Source organism: Drosophila virilis, chromosome 3 (genome assembly GCF_030788295.1).
Source record: "Drosophila virilis strain 15010-1051.87 chromosome 3, Dvir_AGI_RSII-ME, whole genome shotgun sequence".
Classification (NCBI taxonomy): domain Eukaryota; kingdom Metazoa; phylum Arthropoda; class Insecta; order Diptera; family Drosophilidae; genus Drosophila; species Drosophila virilis.
Window position 1 is genome coordinate 3,596,541 of NC_091545.1, and position 19,303 is coordinate 3,615,843.

At 44.5% G+C, this 19,303-nt stretch overlaps 3 protein-coding genes across 7 annotated transcripts in view; 1 reads left to right on the forward strand and 2 right to left on the reverse strand.

Annotated features, from left to right (window-relative positions):
• The window catches only part of LOC26531154 (uncharacterized), a 151,289-nt gene that overhangs the window by 121,007 nt on the left and 10,979 nt on the right, over nucleotides 1–19,303 (forward strand). The window lies entirely within an intron of this gene.
• On the reverse strand, nucleotides 5–5,096 carry LOC6624057 (uncharacterized). 2 transcript variants are annotated; one of them, XM_002046259.4, is made up of 10 exons: nucleotides 4,796–5,096; nucleotides 4,344–4,735; nucleotides 3,906–3,991; nucleotides 3,749–3,850; nucleotides 3,393–3,683; nucleotides 3,082–3,322; nucleotides 1,330–2,990; nucleotides 808–979; nucleotides 401–745; nucleotides 5–244 (listed from the first exon to the last, which is right to left on the reverse strand). In XM_002046259.4, the coding sequence occupies exons 1-10, from the start codon at nucleotides 4,965–4,967 to the stop codon at nucleotides 113–115; spliced, it is 3,594 nt and encodes a 1,197-aa protein (XP_002046295.2). In that variant the 5' UTR covers nucleotides 4,968–5,096; the 3' UTR covers nucleotides 5–112. The 2 variants fall into 2 exon arrangements, with proteins under 2 accessions (XP_002046295.2, XP_015030989.1); XM_015175503.2 differs by lacking the exons at nucleotides 4,344–4,735; nucleotides 4,796–5,096 and having other exon boundaries at nucleotides 3,393–3,648.
• LOC6624025 (uncharacterized) lies at nucleotides 5,154–9,573 on the reverse strand. The gene is made up of 9 exons (XM_002046260.4): nucleotides 9,368–9,573; nucleotides 8,925–9,316; nucleotides 8,765–8,850; nucleotides 8,385–8,486; nucleotides 7,808–8,321; nucleotides 6,323–7,746; nucleotides 5,816–5,987; nucleotides 5,408–5,752; nucleotides 5,154–5,341 (listed from the first exon to the last, which is right to left on the reverse strand). The coding sequence occupies exons 1-9, from the start codon at nucleotides 9,495–9,497 to the stop codon at nucleotides 5,210–5,212; spliced, it is 3,297 nt and encodes a 1,098-aa protein (XP_002046296.1). The 5' UTR covers nucleotides 9,498–9,573; the 3' UTR covers nucleotides 5,154–5,209.

Below are 19,303 nucleotides of genomic sequence, written 5' to 3' on the forward strand. Positions count from 1 at the left end.
AAAGTTTTCTTTCAAATTGGTTTTAATTGATGTCAATTGGAGAAGCGAATGCATTTTTCTTAAAATGTACATGGCAAGATCTGTGCAGCATCTGAGTTGCGTTGGTCGTCCCCTAGGAGAAACTTAAGGGTCGGACCTCGGTGAATAGTGTGCGTATATAGTAGATCAATTTGGGATCACGATTTCGCACATCTGTTGCCTGGGGATACATTGAGTTAATCAGCTGATGCAAATCCGAGTAGACCTAGAAGAGAGTAGCGATTAATACACGAGAAAGAACTGATGCCTTCGACAAGCCGAAGGTTGAATACCCTTGCATTGAACTGGGTAGGTCTAAGAGCCGAAGCACTCTTTACGAGTTCTCTCTGCAAGGTTATTATTTATAATCCGCAATTCGTACGCCAATGTTGCGCCAGGTGGGCTGATAGTCGAGCTTGATTACATCCAAATTATCCGAGCAGGCCTCAGAGATTTCCACAAACGTTGAATTGTCTGGCGTTACCCGGACGGTGACATCCGCACCATCGTTCAAGTCCTTCGGATTGCGCAAACAGAGCACAATATTGCGCCGTGTGGCCAAACGATTCCAATCGCAGCGATAGAACTTCATCAGCTTGCAGTGGATGGCAAATGCATCGTAGACATGCAACTCGGTCGCCAGATGCTTCTCCGAGAAGTAACCATTCTCAATATAATAGCAGGCGTCGTGCTCCGCAAATATATTGATGTTCTTCTCGCAGAAGCGCTGCAGGGCAAAATTCCAAATTAGTCAAGAGCTCTATAATATCTTGAGATCTAGTTGTTTACCCTGCGTAGCTCACGATAATCGGATATGGGTTCCTTGATTTCCAAATACTTGACTGGCCTAGCCGTATACTCGGTGGTCATTTTCGTCACATAGCCCCGTATGCCGGCATTAGTTATAAATAGATATATGCTTACATGGAAGGTGTCCAATTTAAAGACGATCTCGTTGATACTAGGGGAAGGTTAGACAGTCGATCAGCTGTTGGTAGACTGATCTAATCGAGAGTGCTCGGGTGCAAAATAACTTCTACCTGATCATTAGAAATTTAAAATCCTGCGCCCTTATAGTAGCTAAATGATCGAAGGGTTGTGCTTAGGTACGGACAGATCAACAGACGGACATGCCTCTATTGCCTTGGCTATTGATACTGAACAGGAATATATATATACTTGCTTGGATGTTGGAGATGCTTTCTTGCACACAATCTTTATACCCTTTGTAACACCCTTTCATTCCTTCTACATACCCTTATACCCTTTTATTCTTTATACTTATATCTTCGGTAAATAGAGCCTACTTACTCCTCTTCGTTATACTGGAGGGTCCAATTGCGAAAGGGAAACTGCTCGTAGCGCTTGTAGGCAAAACCAAAAATACCCAATCGATCCGTTTGGATCTTGATCGTTAAAGTCTCTGGCTCGAATACGGTGCGATTTATATACTTTGTTGTCCAGTGCTTGACTTTGGGTAGCTCCTTGTGCGAATCCTTGTCGTCGTCATATGAGCCCAATTTCGAATTTCTCATGTTCGGATGGAAGGCAACGCCTGAGTTTATGCTGATTATCTCGCTATCCATATCCACGCCCAGGCGTTGACTCGCATCCCCGGAGGTACGGGCGTGAGATTGGCGTGTGGACTTTGCTGACGGTATTAATTTGCTAGCACCGACCATGGAGATGTGAACTGTGGACTTGGGTCGAGAAGTTTGCGCGCTCTCAGGCACTTCTAATGTTGTGTTGGCCCGGGTTAGGGGGATGGCTTTAACGATAAAATTGGGCTGTTCTGTGATTTTCTTTGAATGTGCCTTGTACTTATCTTGGATTTCCTGTAGAGTATTGATGACGCCATATATGGTTTGCTTCTCGGGGTCATCCGCTTTAACAACATCGCCTATTTGATCGACTTTGACAAACTTGATTTTGAACGCGCCTTCAGTCAATGACGACGTGTCACTCGAAGAGGATTCTTCCAGCAGCAATCGTTCGCGCCAGTCAAAAACGGGATAAAGTCTTTCGGGTGCTTCCTGCTTCTCAAAACTAAAGTACTCTGGCTGCTCTTCCTCTTCATACTTTGTTGTGTCCGCAAGATGTCGCCGTATTAGAATGCAGCCGCGCGCTCCTCTTTCGGCCAGTTCTTCGGTTCGATCCGATCGAAACTCCGTGGGAAACTTGAAGGAGGACAAAATCCGAGGCAGGCAATGACGCTGCAGATCGCGTGCCTGCATATTGGTTAACGGCCCACCTGTTATCGGAAAGTTACGAAAATGTACGCCGGGCAGTATTGTGGTCCGCAGAGAGCTCAGACGTAGCATGCTAAGGACGGAGCGACGATATAGGTTCTTTGGTTGTGGCGTCTTTGGTATAATGTTCGATTGCCTGGGTCTGGGCAAATAACTCATGATATCCAAAGATCTTCTGACAGTCTTTCTACTTGCATTCCTGATTTTCTCCTTGCCCTCAGCTGCTGTTGGTGCCTTTACGATTGTCAGTGCGGGATTTATTTTTCTTAACGATCTCTTTTTCTTATTTCGATGCTCTTCAAGCTCAACCGTTAACAGGTTCTCCGGCTCATCCTCCTCGATCTCCTCTTCGATAAACTGACAGGCAAGGGGCTGGCCAAATCTGCACAGATGCTCCGGCAGCTTAAAGGTCATACAGAAATAGGGTAACTCGTCCGCATTCAGCTGAAATTGTTCAGTTGTGGGATCCTCCTGGGCTAAGTTCATACGAATCTTATGCGACGACGTTGAGGTGAAACGCACGGAAGCGGCACGCGATCCAGCCATATAATTGCCCTCCTCACCATCCTCATCCACATCCGCACGCAACTCCTCCAAGGTACGCAATATGCGTCCATCTTCATGCAGGGTTACATTGAACTTTTGAAAGTCCGTATGCTTGGGCTTCTGCACAAAGATCATCGAATAGAGTCCACCCAGTATACAGTAACGTCGTAAATTGATCTGTTCAATAGGCAAATACATTTTTTCTATATTCTTAACGAATCAGATATGCCTGGACTCTATACAAATCAGATCTCTTTAGTCTCATTACCTCGTATGGCTTCAGGTGCATGTTCGCTGGATTTAGGAACTCGTCGAGAAACTCCTCGAATTCGCGCTGTTCCTGCTCGAGAAATGCGTTACGCGGATCGGGAAACATGCCCTCCGGAAGTTGTTCGGGCTCCTTTAATACCTTAATTTTTGGGGTGACTTGTTTTGATGATCGTTTGTTTTTGTTTTTATTCTTATCAGTTTCTTTCGTCTTGGATGCGGCTGCCCTTAACTCCATTTCTCTGAGCGTGTAAAAAAGATGCTTTGAAAATGAGTATCTTACATATTTAGCAAGTGCACCGATGGACACACCTCAGATACTCCTCATATTCGATTAGCTTCGTTTCCACTTGGGTTATTGCATTTTCCATAATATTCACCTGCATCAGCCACTCGTTGATCAGGCAATCCTCAATGTCCATCATGCCCCCGTTGAAATTATCCGTCACCCTATCGATCACCTGTTCATAGCTCTTGGCACTCTCCGAATAGGGATCGAAGAAGGTGTGTATGCAGCGCAGGGTCAGATTGTCGCCAAGCACACTCATTGGTATTTGTATCTTAATGCCTACACAATTCAGATCGGCCAGCATTAGGGGTAGCCTATTTATGAATGCAAACCAATTCAAAGTCCAGCCCAACTTAATGGAGCTGTATGTTATGCTTACTCCAAATACTGGAAACGTATCGGCACATCGCTCAGCCACCACAGTTGATAGTTAAAATTGGGGCTCTCGTAGCAATAGGTTTCCGTTACCCCATCAAATGCGCTGAGAATAGTAAAAAAAAAATCAATCCTATTAACTTGTATATATTTGCGCTTACGTTCTGTAGGAGGTCGGCGCACAGACAATGCGATAGGTCAGTTTATCGAAGATCACGTCGATCTCCTGGTTCAGTTCACTACGCAGCTACAAAGAATATATTATGAAATAAGAATTTTCAACTATCAAAAAGATATATTGTATAGTTGAATATATAGATAGAAACTGTCAAACAATTATTGAGGAGACCCTAACAAATGGATTAAACGCCTTATAATGCGCCAAATACAGCAGGAAATTATTTTAATAACAGATTGGGAAAATTATATAGCTTTCAAGGGTAGGCTCAATCGGACTAAGTAAAAGCCCTGGTCGATTAAAATCTTGTCTACAACAAATGTCTGCAAGGGTATTTAATCTTTGGCAGACGAAAGTATACTCTATACCCTTCCGTGGATTCTATTTGAACTCCACCTATTTCCACTTCTCAGAAACTCACTGATGTTATTTCCAAGGCCCGATCCGCGGGCAGATCGGTCATGTCATAGTCGCTGGCCAGCAACAGCTCAATGCGATCCAGAGTTGTGAGAATGCGCTGTACATATTCATCGTAGATGCGACCAATATTGGGACGAAGGTTCTGTTCGAGCGTTTTGCGCGTCAGATCGGTGCGGAATATGTCCTGGGAGAGAACGCTTTGCTCGTCCACGGACAGTGCCCAATTGACCACAGACTCAACATGCTTGGCCTCAAAGTGTCGCATCTCGGCAATCATGGAGCGTATCTCCGGCGGATACTGCACTCGAGGCAGGCCGTCGCAGGCGAGATAACGATTCCAATGTGTCGAATGACTCTGCTCCACCAGCAGATCCTTATAGTCCGTTATGGACTCTGGAAACAGTACAGCATATTTAGCATTCAATACGATTTCGGATTCGATGCTCTACTAACCGGTTATGAAGCCCAGGCACACTCTGATATCCTGGAGCCGTTGCTGGTGACGAAGTTCGCGTGTTTTCCATTCCTCCTCGGAGATTAACGGCATATCGTTGCCCGCCGCTTTAACTTTGCTCGATTTAGCTGTTTTTTTAACCGTTTTGGAATTTGGCTTTTTTTTATCCATTTTATTGATATTCTTATGAGGGGTTTTTTTTTACATATTTTTTAATCGATTTTCTATTGTATTTTTTTTTTGTTTTTTTGTTTTTTATTGTATTTTTTTGTGTGTTTGTGTATATGTGTGCGCGTGTGTGTATGCTGTGTGTTTTTAGGATTTCCGATTTAATTTATAAAAAAAAGAAACTGACAGTTATTTCTCCCAAAAAATTTTAATTCGTATAAATTTACAGAAATCTATACATGACTTTACGAAAAACTCATTATATGCAGTTCGTTGAGCATCCGCTTGACCTGAAAGAGCAACAGTGGGTCCTTGTTTCTGACATCCGTAGCATGGGGATTCATCGAGCTGATTGCCTGATGCAGATCCGTATAGTTCTGTAATTATATATATTCGATAATAGCTAAGCCATTTTATATGTCCACCCGCTAGCCCCTACTCACGCTCATGTTGCGCCACGTGTTCTTAAAGTCCAGCCGTATAACATCGAGATTATCGGAACAAAGCTCCGATACCTCGACAAACGACACACTGTCGGGTGTTATACGCATTGTGACCTCAGTATAGTCGGAATTATCCTTGGCATTCTTCATGCCCATCAAAATATTGCGACGAGAGGCCAAACGATTCCAGCTGGAACGATAGAACTTCATCAGCTTACAGTGCAGTGCCATGGCATCATAGGTGTGATCCTCTGTGGCCACATGCTTCACCGAAAAGTAACCATTGTCTATGTAAAAGCAGGCATCATTCTCCGCAAAGATGTTGATGCTCTTCTCATAGAAACGCTGTGATTCGTTTATCGATAAATATCGAAATGATAATCGGATTAGAGATATGACAATGCTTACCCGGCGCAGCTCACGTATATCGGAGATCGGGTTTGGTATATCCAAATACTTGACCGGATGTGCCACATAATTTTTGGTTATATCTGTCACATAGCCTCGAATGCCCTGAGCCGTAATATAGAGTATGACACGTGCGTGAAACGTATCCACGCTCAGTATAATTTCCTCATTACTAGAGCAAAGAGGGGGGGTATGTTAGAGGCATGTTAGCGAGCGTGTCTAACTAAAAGCTACAAGCATTAAGATCCATACTATGCCAAATTGATCTAGGCTTACTAAACGATAACTATCAAGAATTCGAATATGCAATAGAATAATCAAAAGGATATATATATGTTGGAGTAGGATATCCTTCATGTAAAATACATGACTAAACAAAACGAGAATGATTAGCAATCAGTTCCGTGTTTGATAAGAAAACCTCGGCTCGAAACCGTTCAGCAAAGTGAAAGGCGGACATGTCTCGTCTCGAAATACTCATCAGATAATAGAATAGTATACACTTACTTCTCCTCATTGGGCTGCATGCTCCAGTCGCGAAAGGGGAAGTGCTCGTAGCGCTTGTAGGCAAGCCCAAAGATGCCCAGTCGATCGGTTTTGATGTGCATGGTGCGTGCCTGTCTATCGAATTGGCTGGACATGATGTGCCTGGTGGACCAGCGTATAACCTTCACTTTGGGCTTTTCGGCGTTCACCTCTTCCTCCAATGGCGTAGGGGCCTCCGGTGTCCGGGTGTCCTGTGTGTCCGTTGCTCCATCATTTAAATTAAGACGACTCGAGTTACGATAGCCGCTCATTTGTGAGCCGGACGTCGGCAGCGGACTATGACTGCCGCGCAGTGAGGAATGCCTGCTCCCAACTCGTATCGAGGACTTAAACTTGGGCAGAACCGTCTGTCTGTCTGGGCTGGGTACTACAGTCTTTTTTGATGGCAGCTTTTTCATAATAAAATCCGACTGATTCGTGATGTCGCGATGTCTGGCAATGTACCTGTGCGATATGCTCTCAAAGGTATCGATCAGTCCGTAAATGGATTTCTTTTCGAACGGCTGCTGTATGTCCTCCTCATCGTATTTGACATGCTCGATATCATGAAAGACGGGATACACGCGTTCGGCTGCCTGCTGTACCTCATAATCGAAATCCAAATCGCCGACAACAAAATTATCCTCAACCTCGACACTCCGTCGACGGATCAGCATATTTCTGGTCTTCGGTCGCTGTTCTAGCTCCTCCCTGACCTCCAGCGGAAACTTGAACGAGGATATGATCCGCGGCACACAATATCGTTCCAATTGACGCACCTTCAAATGATCCAATTGCTGCACCAAATGAAAGTTTCGCAGTGGCAGCACATTCTCCCCGGGCATGAGTTTGCGGCTTACACGCAACAGGGATATCAGCGTGGGACGAAACACATTTATGGACGTTTCGCGACGTGGTATTTGCGTAAACTGTAAGCTTTCATTCCAGTTGAGCTCGGTGTGCCTAGCTGAACTTATTTTTGATTTCTTCTTCTTAATCACCGACTCTTTTCGGTCATCAGTTAACGAAACTTCCGATACTTGCTCCTCTATTGTACATAGATATTGACAAGCTATCGGCTCACCCCACAGGCACAGCTCGCGTGGCATATGAATGATCACAAAGAAATAGGGCAACTCATCGTCCTCGAGCATAAAGGTCCTACGCTGATTATCATCCATATTCAGCCGTAACTTAGATCGACGTTCCGATAGCCGGGAAGTTCGGGAGCCCGGTCGGCTATCATCGTCCCGATGCAAATTGGCCACAATATCATCCATAATGTGCAACACTCTGCCATCTTCATGCAATATTATGTTGAGCTTCTGGTAATGCGTATTCATCGGACGACGTATAAACATTAGCGAATACAGGCCGCCCATCATAATGTACTGTCTCAAATTGATCTGAATGTGGATTATCATAAAGAGAAAAGCATATTTATATTCTAGGAGCAAATCTTCTCACCTCGTCCAAGGCTAACTTAAGGTTAGCTGGATTGTAAATCTCATCGAGCATATCCATATACTGTTGCTGTTCGCGTTCGAGGAATGTGCTATAGGCATCTGGTAGCATGCTGGGCGGCACCTGGAGCGCCTCCTTGGGTGCCTTGGGTATAACTATTTTCGTTCCATTGCCCTCATTGTTCTTCTTTTCCTTGTTAGACTTCTCCGTTTTCTCCGCAATGATGCGCAAAGCCTCATCATAGGCTTCGCGTTTCTCCAGCAGACTTAGCAACATCTCTGTTTGTATATCCAGCTGCATATACCACTCGTTGGCCAAACACTCTTCGATATCCACAATCCCAGCATTGACATCCACATTGCCATCCGGTAAACAAGGATCAAAGCTCTTTGCGTATTGCGAATAGTTGTCAAATTTCGTGTGGATGCAGCGCAAGGTGAGGCAATCGTGCAGCACGCTCAACGGCATCTGAACACTGACGCCCGAAGCGCTCATTTCGGCGACCATTAACGGGGCGCTATGGATTATTAATTCAGTTAATTAAGCCACCAAATTGGCCTTGACAGGGTTTCTTACTTACAGCATTTGTTCGAAACGAACGGGCACATCGCGCAGAGCCCAGAGATCTATGGTATAGTTGGGGCACGCATGAGACCAGGTGGCCACAAGGGCGTTATCTGAGCTGCGAAAGAAGATTTAAGCCTGAGCAATTAACAAGGTGAAGTATTGTTGAGATACCCTCTAGATAGATCAGTTCTACTCACTGATACATTCTAAAAACTCAACTATTCTATATCTGAGGAAACCCTCTGTTCAAATCTGATATCTCTTGATAAAGTGAATATATATATATATAAATCAGTTTTCAGCGTATTAAGCAGACGGACAGACTTGGCTAACTATTTGCGTACATTTTGTCCGCATTTTCAATAGTTACAGGGTATTGACAACTACACCTACTTCATGTAGACGCCATCCATGCGTATTATGCGATAGGTTAGACGATCGAAAACGTCATCGATTTCATGCTCGATTTCACGGCGCACCTAGCCAAATAAAAACGAAAAGTTATCGATTTTTTTTCTCGATTGTATCGATTGTATCGATCGCTTGCACGTACATCCATGATCTCCATTTGACGGCCAAAATCCACACGCTCCATTTCGGCCGCATTACCGAGCATACAATCGATCTTGACCAAAGTACTCACATACATGAATATATCCGCCTCATACAGATCGCCAATATTTTCAGTTAGATTCTCTTTGAGCGTGCGCCGTGTGAGATCTGTGCGGAAGATGTTCTGATTCAACACCGTGCGCTCATCTATGGACAATGTCCAGTCCACGTTGTGCACTGTATTGAAGTGTTGATAGTGACGTTTCTTTGCGAGAAATGTGCGCATCTCTGGCGGCAAATAGGGGCGTGGCAGGCCATCACAGCGCAAATAATGCTCCCAATGCTCGAGACGTGCACGCTGCTCCTCGAGGCGTGCAAACTCCATGGTGGATTCTTAAATCGATAAGTTATCGATCGAATTCGATGCACGCTTTGGCCGCTTACCCCTGATATAGTTACAGCTAACGCTGATGTCCTGCAAACGCTGCATATACTTTTTCTCCCGCTCCTGCATCTCTTGGATGCTAATCAGAGTGGGTCCCGTGTTCTCCTTCTCCAATTTTGGTTTGCCCATCGTGTGTTTAACTTTAAATGTGTGCTCGAGATTTGGAGTTTCTTGTGTGTAGTTGGGATATCATGACAGTAAAGTCATGATCAGGTTTCTTATACATGATTTGCCAGCTGCTCGAACCATTTGTCAGCCTTCAGGCCCTATACTTCTCGCCCCTCGCATCGAGAGACCTAAATCGAAAACTCAAATCCAGACGCGTGTCTTTGTCTCCTGCTGCTGCCCATAACTCAGCCGGCGCATGTGGGTGCGGTTGGTCAGCCCAACAAAACCTCCTCCTCCACCACCACCCCTCCCCCCCTTCCTCCTCAGATGCCGCACGAGGCATCGCCTTCTCGACTGTTATCTTTTGTGGATTTATTGTGGCTCTGTGCCAGCAAACTTGCGACTTGCGACTTGTTTATGCCGCTTGTGCAATTTTCTATCGCGAAATCCAAGTGGAGAAAGTGTAGACTATAAGTTGAAAATCAACAGGAAAAGGGAGCTATAAGCCAAAAGAATATATACTCTTGCAGTGCAAATCAAAATCAGCCAAGTAGATAATACGCTTTGTAAATACTTAATGGAATCTGCCGCTGTGGAATTTAAACTAATCCAATAACTTAACAAATTGAAGATTCCTTTCAATGGGTTGATTAGTAAATAGTTCTTCTTTTCATTGCAAAGTGTCTTAGACTTTGCTTGAGGGCAAATATTTTGTGACAATCTAGAAGATTGTAACATAAAATCATATGTGTATTTCTAAGGAAATGGTTGGTGTTGCGGTACAAGGTTTGAACCCGTACCCCGCCTTAAGCTTACATGACTTTTCCTGCCAATTAACGCAGGCTTCGGCTCGAATCTTGGTGCATCACATTTTGTATAAATATATAATAAATGATTTTAATTTCTTAAACAACTTCACTTACGCATTGCACATTTCATGACATAATTAAAATGCCCTCTGTAAGAGTGTAGCTATGGAAAACAAAAAGGCAGCAAATGCTAAGACAATGCCTCGTTCCCAATAAATTGATTAAATTTTATGTCGCATTGTTAACCGAGCCATTTACATACGCTTACACGACTCGCGAGTTCATGTCAAAGCAGCTACGTCTGATCGATTACATTGATGAATGAATTTCAGACCAAGACCAAAACGAAGACCAAAACCAAGACGATGACAACTCCTACACAGAGGCCACAGAGTCTGCATTCCAATTGTCTATATCGCATCTGTAGGCCTTGGTCTCTCCCAGCTTCCATCTCTCTATCTCTCTCTCTCTCTCTCTCTCTCTCTCTGTCTCCTACGTCTCCCTCTCCCTCTCGCTCTGTGTCTTTATCTGTGCGCCATGCTGTGCTTACAATTCTCTTGAAATTTATTTGTTGCCAGTTGTCTTTTAAATAAATTTCTTGTCAAACGTTCACATTCAGGTCCATGTACATGTCCACATCGACGTCCTCTTGCGTTATAATACCCTGTACCCCATCAAAGTGGGCTAAAAGGGGTATTATGATTATGTGCAAAATTTGACGAGCTTAGGCTAGTCTCTTCTCAGAGAATATAAGAACTAGAGATTGTAGAATTGGAATATGCCTGGGTATATTAAACAAATCAATTCATTTACTGGTTAAATCTACCTATTTTCTGAAAATCTATATTTATGAAGAATATTTCGTGTTTAGAATAATTCGATTATATTAACAATGAAAGATATTTGTCATATAAATATACTTAAAGTCCTTTGTCAGGATACCCCTAAGAATTTTGCAACAATTTGACAACACAAAGACATCAGTTAGTTGAGCATCTTTTTGGCTTTACAGGGTATCTGCTACCGCATAGCGAACTCTAGCCTGCTGTCAATGCTCTTGCTCGTAACATTCATCAGTTGTTTAGGCTCTGGACTGCGTCTGTAATAAGTCACTTGGCTTGACAAAGACAAAACATTTCAAATAATTTAATGAACTTGACGGACATTTTCGGGGCCCATTTGTTTCTATTTTTTTTTTATTGTTTTTTATTGCTTTTGCCAGCTGTAATTGAAAATGAGCGCCAAATAGTTTTGACACCTACTGGCAGGCAAATCAATTGATGATCAATGGGTTCAAAATAATCCGCATAACAAGCAGCCAAGTTGAGAAGCAGTTGAGAGTTAATGACGAACAAATCATTTTGAGCTGGCCATGCAATCATTCAATTATAATCTGCCCCATGTTGCTGCCCCATGTTGCCAGCTGCCTGTTACCGGCTGCTGCCTGATCCAATCCTCAGCAATTTCTTGTAGCCAGCAATTGGATGACTAGATGACTGAATGACTGGATGACTTTACAAAGAGCCACCTCACGTAGTTGACGCTGGATTTGCTCTCTGTGTCTGTTTGCCATGTGGCATGCAACCTAACGATGTCTGCAGCTCGTTGCAGCTCCAGCTCTAGCTCCAACTCCATCGATTTGGAGCTGCAATTTGGTTCGCTGCAAAGCCCAAATTGCTAGCGAAAATAATTGACAACTGTATAAAAGAAGTTTTGCCATTTGATTTGCGGCTCAGTGGCTTAGTGGTCCGTTGTTGCAACAATCGATAGCTGGTTAACAAGTGCAGCAGCAGCAGCAGCAATTGTCCGGCTCACCTGTCTGTCGTTATCTCTGACCGGCTGTCCATTTTTCACCTGTACTTCGCTGATTGTTGCCAGCGAGTGAGAAATTATGCCAAAATGAAATGCTAGTTGTAGCTGGGAAAATGCCAGCTGAATTGGTTTTTTATTATAAATATCGCCCCTACCTCACTACCTCTCTCTTCCCCTTCCTACCCCTGGTGCCTCTAGACTTGCCGCATAACTTGGCGGCCTTATCGGGCGCAGCGATTAGAAAGCGCTCAGAAATGTTGTCCATGTTTTCACATTGACAGCAACTTGTTTACCGTTTTTTTTTTCACTCTTCCTCTTCTTCTCTCTTCACTCATTTCGAAAATGTTTAAACAATGCAGCAACTTTTGGCATTTACATGAGAATTGTCAGCGCAAAGATGTTGTTTACAAAAAACAACTGAACACAATATGAACATAGAATCTGTTCAGCAGTCGCAGCAGCAGCAACTTATTGAGTCTAATTAATTTGCAGCAAACTGCATGGCCAACTCTCTATGCCCTACCTTAGGCTGAGGCATATCACATTCAACGAGCTGTTCGTTCGAGCTGTTGGCCTCTGTCATGGATCCAAAAATGACCATGGAGGCTGCAAATATACGCATTTGTGTCTCTTACTGCTTTTATAAGTATATAAATAATCATTAATCTCACAAGCAATGTGACCATGGAGGACACTCAATTTTAAGCCTCACAGCTTTTATAATGTGCCACGCTTCCGATGTTAGCTTTATTCCGTTGTAAATGCCACAGTACAATTTTTGTCAATTTTCTGTCAATTATTATGCCTAACTTAAAGTGACCATGGAGACTATAGTAAATAATATGCTTGTAGTCATGCCTTCAAATTTGATATCTTATTAGATTTGCCACAAACGAACATAATGTGACCATGGAGGACATGAGTTTATGCATTACTTAACCACAATTCAATCAGTTATTGATGTTATCCTAAGTTGAACATAATTGAAACCATATTTTGGACTCAAGCTTATGAATTGGCCCATAAATAATACGCCCTTAGGCTCTTCGGCTAGGGTATAGGCCCAGCTGCTTGGCCAACTAAATTAATGCCTCTTGTTCGTCTTAACGGTAGATCCATGTTTGTGCTTAAACAATGCACCAGCAGCATCAGCAGCAGCAGCAGCATCTGAGAAACTAACAACAAATTTGTTTAGTCGGAAAATCTATGCAAAGCAATTTGAATGGCCGAAACGAGGAGCGAGCATTCAGCTAATGCCTCAGTTATGTAAATTAGAAAAAATTCTTCTTTGCCCAGTTGCCAGTTGCCAGTTGATTGGCTTGGTCCAAACCTGGGGGGGGGGGGCCCGGGTCTTTTGCTCTTTTGCCTAATTGTTGTCTCTTTCGCTCTTTTTTATTTTCATTCCAAATTTACATACATTAAAAGCGCGCATTGTTCGCCGAAGCAGCAGCAGAAGCTACCGTCGATGAAAAGTGAGTGTGGAAAACGGAAACCAAAGAAAACAAAAAAAAAGAAAATACAATAGACTAGGCCGCAGCTCAGATGCCCTTCAAGACTAGTAGACTAGTATATATGCTATATATTATATACCTAAACTCGAGCAGGGATTGTTTTAAATATGTTCTATATGCTATAGGGGTTCGATGTTGAGAAGATTTCCCTTAAGTGTATAGCATCTATATGATATAGCGCTTCGATTCGACATAAGCTCTGTCTGTCTACTGCCGTGGTCCAAGAATTGAATTTATTCCCCGTCACCGATACGTCAAACATATTGTACTGGGTTGCTAAATATCTTATCGTTATGTATTCTGTTTGCATTAATAACATTCAAATTCAAATTCGATTGATTGTCGATATTTATTTCTATATCAGGATTATATATTTCTTATAGTTCTTGTAACTATTTGCTATCAAGCGTTACACGCTTCGTCACAAAATGAAAATACTCTGCCCGCGAATACGCAAAGAATTTAAAAACCAATTCCAATTCCAATTTATTTCTAAACTGACCCAACTTTTTGGGTTTCTGTGCCAGCTAGAGCTGGAGCTATGTGTGTGTGTGTGTGGAGGGGGGGAGGGTTTGGAGATCTGGTCGAAGGGGAAGCACGGCATCAAATTAAAGTTCGCCCGGTCGGCTGGCCACACCTAAAGAGACAGTTGCCACCGCTGCTGGTGGCAAAAGGCCTCAAACGCTTTATCAACTGACAGCGGACAGCGGTCGGAGCAATTTGCATGGCATGAGGCAGTTGCTCCGCCGCGGTGGCAGCTACTTATCGCTGGCATCCACAGCACTCGCACACGGTGCTCATTACGAATGCGACTGCCTCTGCAAACGAGTTGGCATTGCTATCTGTCTGTCTCTGTCTCTGTCTGTCTCTGTGTCTGTCTCTGTCGTGCAACAACAAGTGGCAGACTCTGTGCTTTGCGGCAAATTGTGCTGCCACTTTTAATTGGCAACTTTTGGCACGCTCGGCAACGTTGCCTTTATCGATTTATGATGACGACAGACGGACGGAGACAGACGGACGGACACTCGCCCAGACGGACAGCTTTTCTAGTTTTTCCCCCCGTCCAAGTTGGCCTTTGCTCAAGCTCTGACAGCAGCTCTGATTGTTGCTGCAGCTGCAGCTTATTACACTCAATATTAAAATGCAAATTTAAGTGCCCAATGGAATAACTCCAAACGGCAACTAGAACTGGAACTTAAACTGGAACTGGAACTGGAACTGGCGAAAATCCAAACTGTGCTCGAGCTCATGACGCGGCCCAGCCGGTTGTGCAAATAAATGTTATTATTTCAATAGGGTTCGCCATTTGCAGCGGCAACTCTGCTCACATTTAATTATGCTACCAATAACAGGCATGTTAATGACTTTCAGATACCCTGTGTTTGTTAAGCTGATCAACTAAGACCTTATTTCTGATCAGGCAGCTGGCGAGTTGATCTAACAATATACGTATTACCGTGCGTCTCGATCTCAGATATAACACATAACAATACATTCGTTTACCACAGACAGATTAAATTAATTCAATTTTCTGCTCGCAAAATCGATAAATATCGATATCGAGCCATAGTCATTTTGGGAATATCTACAGCAGATTTTAAGGCTGGACGAACTCCCGATTAACTTCACATTAAAAGTATATTTATATTTTGCGATATCGAAAATCGATAAATATCCATACCTTACCATTTCTTAAGAAAAGCTACCAGGTTAATGAAATAGTCTCGAATATTGTAAGTTTTACGTCCCTCAATAAACATAGAAAATATTTAAGAAGAAGAAGTCACAGACACTGCCTCAAGCATGTAAATAGCTGTGAATTTTTCAGTATGTAAGGAAGTGAGTTATCGCAGCTAATTACAGGGTAACTCCAAGTGAGGAATGATCAGTCAGTGCACTCTTAGTTCTTTATAAAGTACTGTGCTTAAACGAAACACAAAAACACAATCAGAGCTTGAAATCAAAAATCAATATAATTTCGTGTCGAGTTTTAATGAACCATTTTTTTTAGTCACAATAAAAATAAGCAATTGTCATGCAGTTGCAGTTGAAATTGTAGTTTGAAATTTTGCGGTGAGTGGGCGCCGAGTTTGTGGCCCCATTTGCGTGCAAATTCGCAGCCATGACAAGGCGTTGGCTGAGTCAGACTCACTCGGTTGTCTAGTTGTTGGCCAGTTGGCGGCGGCCTGCTGATTGGTAATAAGTGCGAGCAGTTATGCTTTTTCTAGCCGGGCTTGGAACACGCCCAAAAGCAGCTGCAGCTTGTTAGACAAGTTACCAAAAATAGACCAACAACTGGCTGAACTTGGCTCGCACAGCCGGATCTGGCTTAGATTGTAATTGCCCCCGATCGCTTGCCCCTTTCCCATTTGAGGGGGAGGGGGGGGAGGCGTTTATGGGCAAAACTGAGGCGTAATTCATATTCGACTTTTATGGCAAAGCATTTTTGCATTTGCCGAGCAACAGCAGCAGCAACTGTTGCAACTTGCAAGTTGCAATGCGCAGCTGCAACATCAAATCACAGCATTTTATAGGCCACAATCTGGACAGTTATTAGAGCTGAGGCCTTAATGAACTCGTCTCTCTCTCTCTCTCTCTCTCTCCCCCTCTATCTCCCTTGCTCCCTCTCTCTCTCTCTGTCTCGCTAGCTGACCAGCTGCAGCATTTGCAATTTATGGGATCAACAGATCCGTTAGTGCCAAATTACAAATGGTCTGCACAGCAAAGTGCAACACACATAGTGAAAGAGACAGACAGACAGAGCGAGAGCGAGTGTGTGAGAGAGACAGATAGAGACGTGGCAATAACCAACAAGACATTAACCCGGCGCATGCCTGCCACAGCTGCATGCGGCCCGGCCTTAACTGCAATAATGCTGCATGCTCAATAATTGAACACAAACATACATATGCACACCCCCCCCCCCCACCCCCCCCTACCTCACACCCTGCCCGTTGCAGCGGCTAAACAGCTGCTGAGTGCGCGCCTGCAACAAGCTGCAAGCGAGCTGCTGGAATCAGAGCCCGTCGGCGATTCAACAAGATACGAGCCCGAGCCCAGTTGCCAGCAAAGCGCCCAAACGACCAAAAGTCGATGCAATAGACCCAGCGACCCCCGTCGCCCCCCTTTTGCTTCGCCGGCCACAAAAACATAAAACAATAAAGTTGGGCGCTGCGCTAAAGAATAATCGCATAAATCATGCGGACTTGCGGCAACGCGCGGCATCTAAGCTCCACTAACGGGCAACGGGCCATGGCAACGGCAACGGCAACGGGCAATGGGCTACAAGCCGAACCGCAACAAACAACAACTCAGTCCAAATAGTACGCACAGTGGACTGAAAGCAATTTGATTCCATGCGAGTTAACAGACTTCCTCCAGATAGCAAAACTATCTCATCAACAAGTGTGCCCTAACCTCTTGTCATCTTTGGCAAATCGAAAGCCAATCAATAGTCGTGATAGGCACAGTGCCAAAAAATGTATATTATGAAAATCTGCCAAGGCAGCTTTTGTATACTCCATCAAAACTGTCTTTTCTTCTGGAAAATAAAGCTGATAATTCGTACCCAAGTCCTTGGTATAAACTCTAAATGCGTAAAGATAAAAATTCTATAAGTTTATCAGTCATTCTCAATCGCAGCTTCCGTCCCGCCTCTAATCAGAACGATGTCTTCCTAAGCTGAACCGAAACATTTTTTTTTCTCACATCAAGTTTCGACAGACATCGTGACACTGTGCATGGTCCAGACAGCTGCTGCACGGCAACACTTTTGTTGCCTTAAGCTAAATTTATAGCGATCTAAGTAGGTATAAAGCGCTCATTTTGTGGCAGCAACGTTGACTTCGTTACGTTTCCAAGGAGTGCCCCACAGGAGTAGCCTGTGTACAGTACAGGGTATTAAGAGGGAGGCAAGGGGCAGGTGCATTTTTTGGCTTTGTTTTTAGCTGCGCTCTCTTCTCGTTCAAGAACAATAGAAATTGCATTGCACGAAAGTTGGGGGGGATTTTCGGCGCTTAAATGAGGGAAAGGCTCTATGGCCGGAGCAGGAGTCGGAATCGGAGTTTCGGTTGCCCGAAACGTTGACATGGTCGCAACGGGTGCGGCTGCATATGGTTTACCGTAGAGGGGGGGGGGGGGGAGGTGCAGAGGGGAGGCCATCTCTTTGTGCGCACTCGTGCGCGATTTACAAAAAAAACAAACCAACTTCTTGACGGGCTTTCGCTTTGCGGCCAGCTGAACGCCAGAACCAGGGGCTGCCCCCAAAAGCCTTTGTTGTGGTAAACAGTTAGCACAGCAAAGTAAAGTGAATGGCAGCAGGGGATGGCAGCCGAAGGGCGGAGGGAGGGGCATAACTTGCAACAAACTTCAACTCAGAAATCAGCTTAAATGCGATTAAGCAAAAATTGGTCAAAGCTGCGATGCGGGCGCGGTTAAACTCAATAACAGTACCTCACACACACACACACAACACACACTGCACACACACCTCGCACACCTCGCCGCACCTGAGCAGGCGCACAAATGACATTCTAATGCCGCTCTATTGGGCCTGCGACTAGGCAACAAAAATCGCATTTATCACGTATGGATGACAAAATGCGAGGCAGCGTTGCAAAGTGGCAAGCACTAGGGCAAGGGGTGCAAGATTGAAGAGAGAGAGAGAGAGCGCAGCGGGTAGATGCAGTGGGGACTGTGAGCCTAAACAAGTTTGTTGCCTGCCTCCAGCCTCATTATTATGCGCGCATTGTGCGTGGCCCGGCAACAGGAACTGAGCAGCATGGACAGCATGGAAAGGGGCTGCGACGGGCGAGCGGGGTGGTTTGGCTGCGTCATATAGGCATAGGAATTTGTGTGGCTGGGCAAGCAAGCAGCATGAAGCGTGCTCCGATTCTCAATTTCAATTGCTGCGCATATGCCTCCAGGGACAACTCCGACTGACTGCAACTGCGAAAAGGAAACCAAACGAGGCAACCGGCCCAAGCTCCACAATTGCAGCTCGCAATTAAACAAAGCCGCGCGTCCAGACGTTCGCAGACAATGCGCCGGCCAAAATGGTAAAAAGTCGCTGCCCCATGTGGCAGGCAGGCTGCCAGCCAGTGCAACAGCAGGCACTCGCTACAAGGATTCAAAACGCATTTCCGCCAACGCGTCGTCGCGACGTGCGCTTTTTGTTGCTTTGCTTTGGGTTTATGCAAAATTCGCCTATCAGTGCCCGTCAATCGCAGCCAAGGCAAGGCAAAAGGAGCTGCACGAGAAGAAGAAGAAGCAGAAGCACAGCACCAACTAAAGAAGGAGCTGCAATTGTGGAGCAGGAGCTGCAGCCAGCCATGCCATATGTGGACACAGCCTGTCCGGAGCGCTTGTCATATTCAGTTGGCACAACAAAGAGTTGGCCATAATCGCTTTTAAATCGTCTGAAATCGCCAAACGTAATGCGCATAGGTTGAGAAGAAAGGGAGTGGGAGAGGGAGAGGGAGGAGGAGAGAGAGAGAGCACGGAGAGCCCTACGTAATGTAAGACAAGTGAAAAGTTAGAAAGAGAAATGGAATATTAGAAGACTAAGGAAGAGAGAGAGAAATAGGGAGAAAGAGAGAGAAAGAGAGAGAGAGAGAGAGAGAGGGAGAGAGAGGGAGAGAGAGAAATAGAGAGATAGTGTCAGAAAGAGAGAGAGAGAGAGAGCAAGAGGGACAGA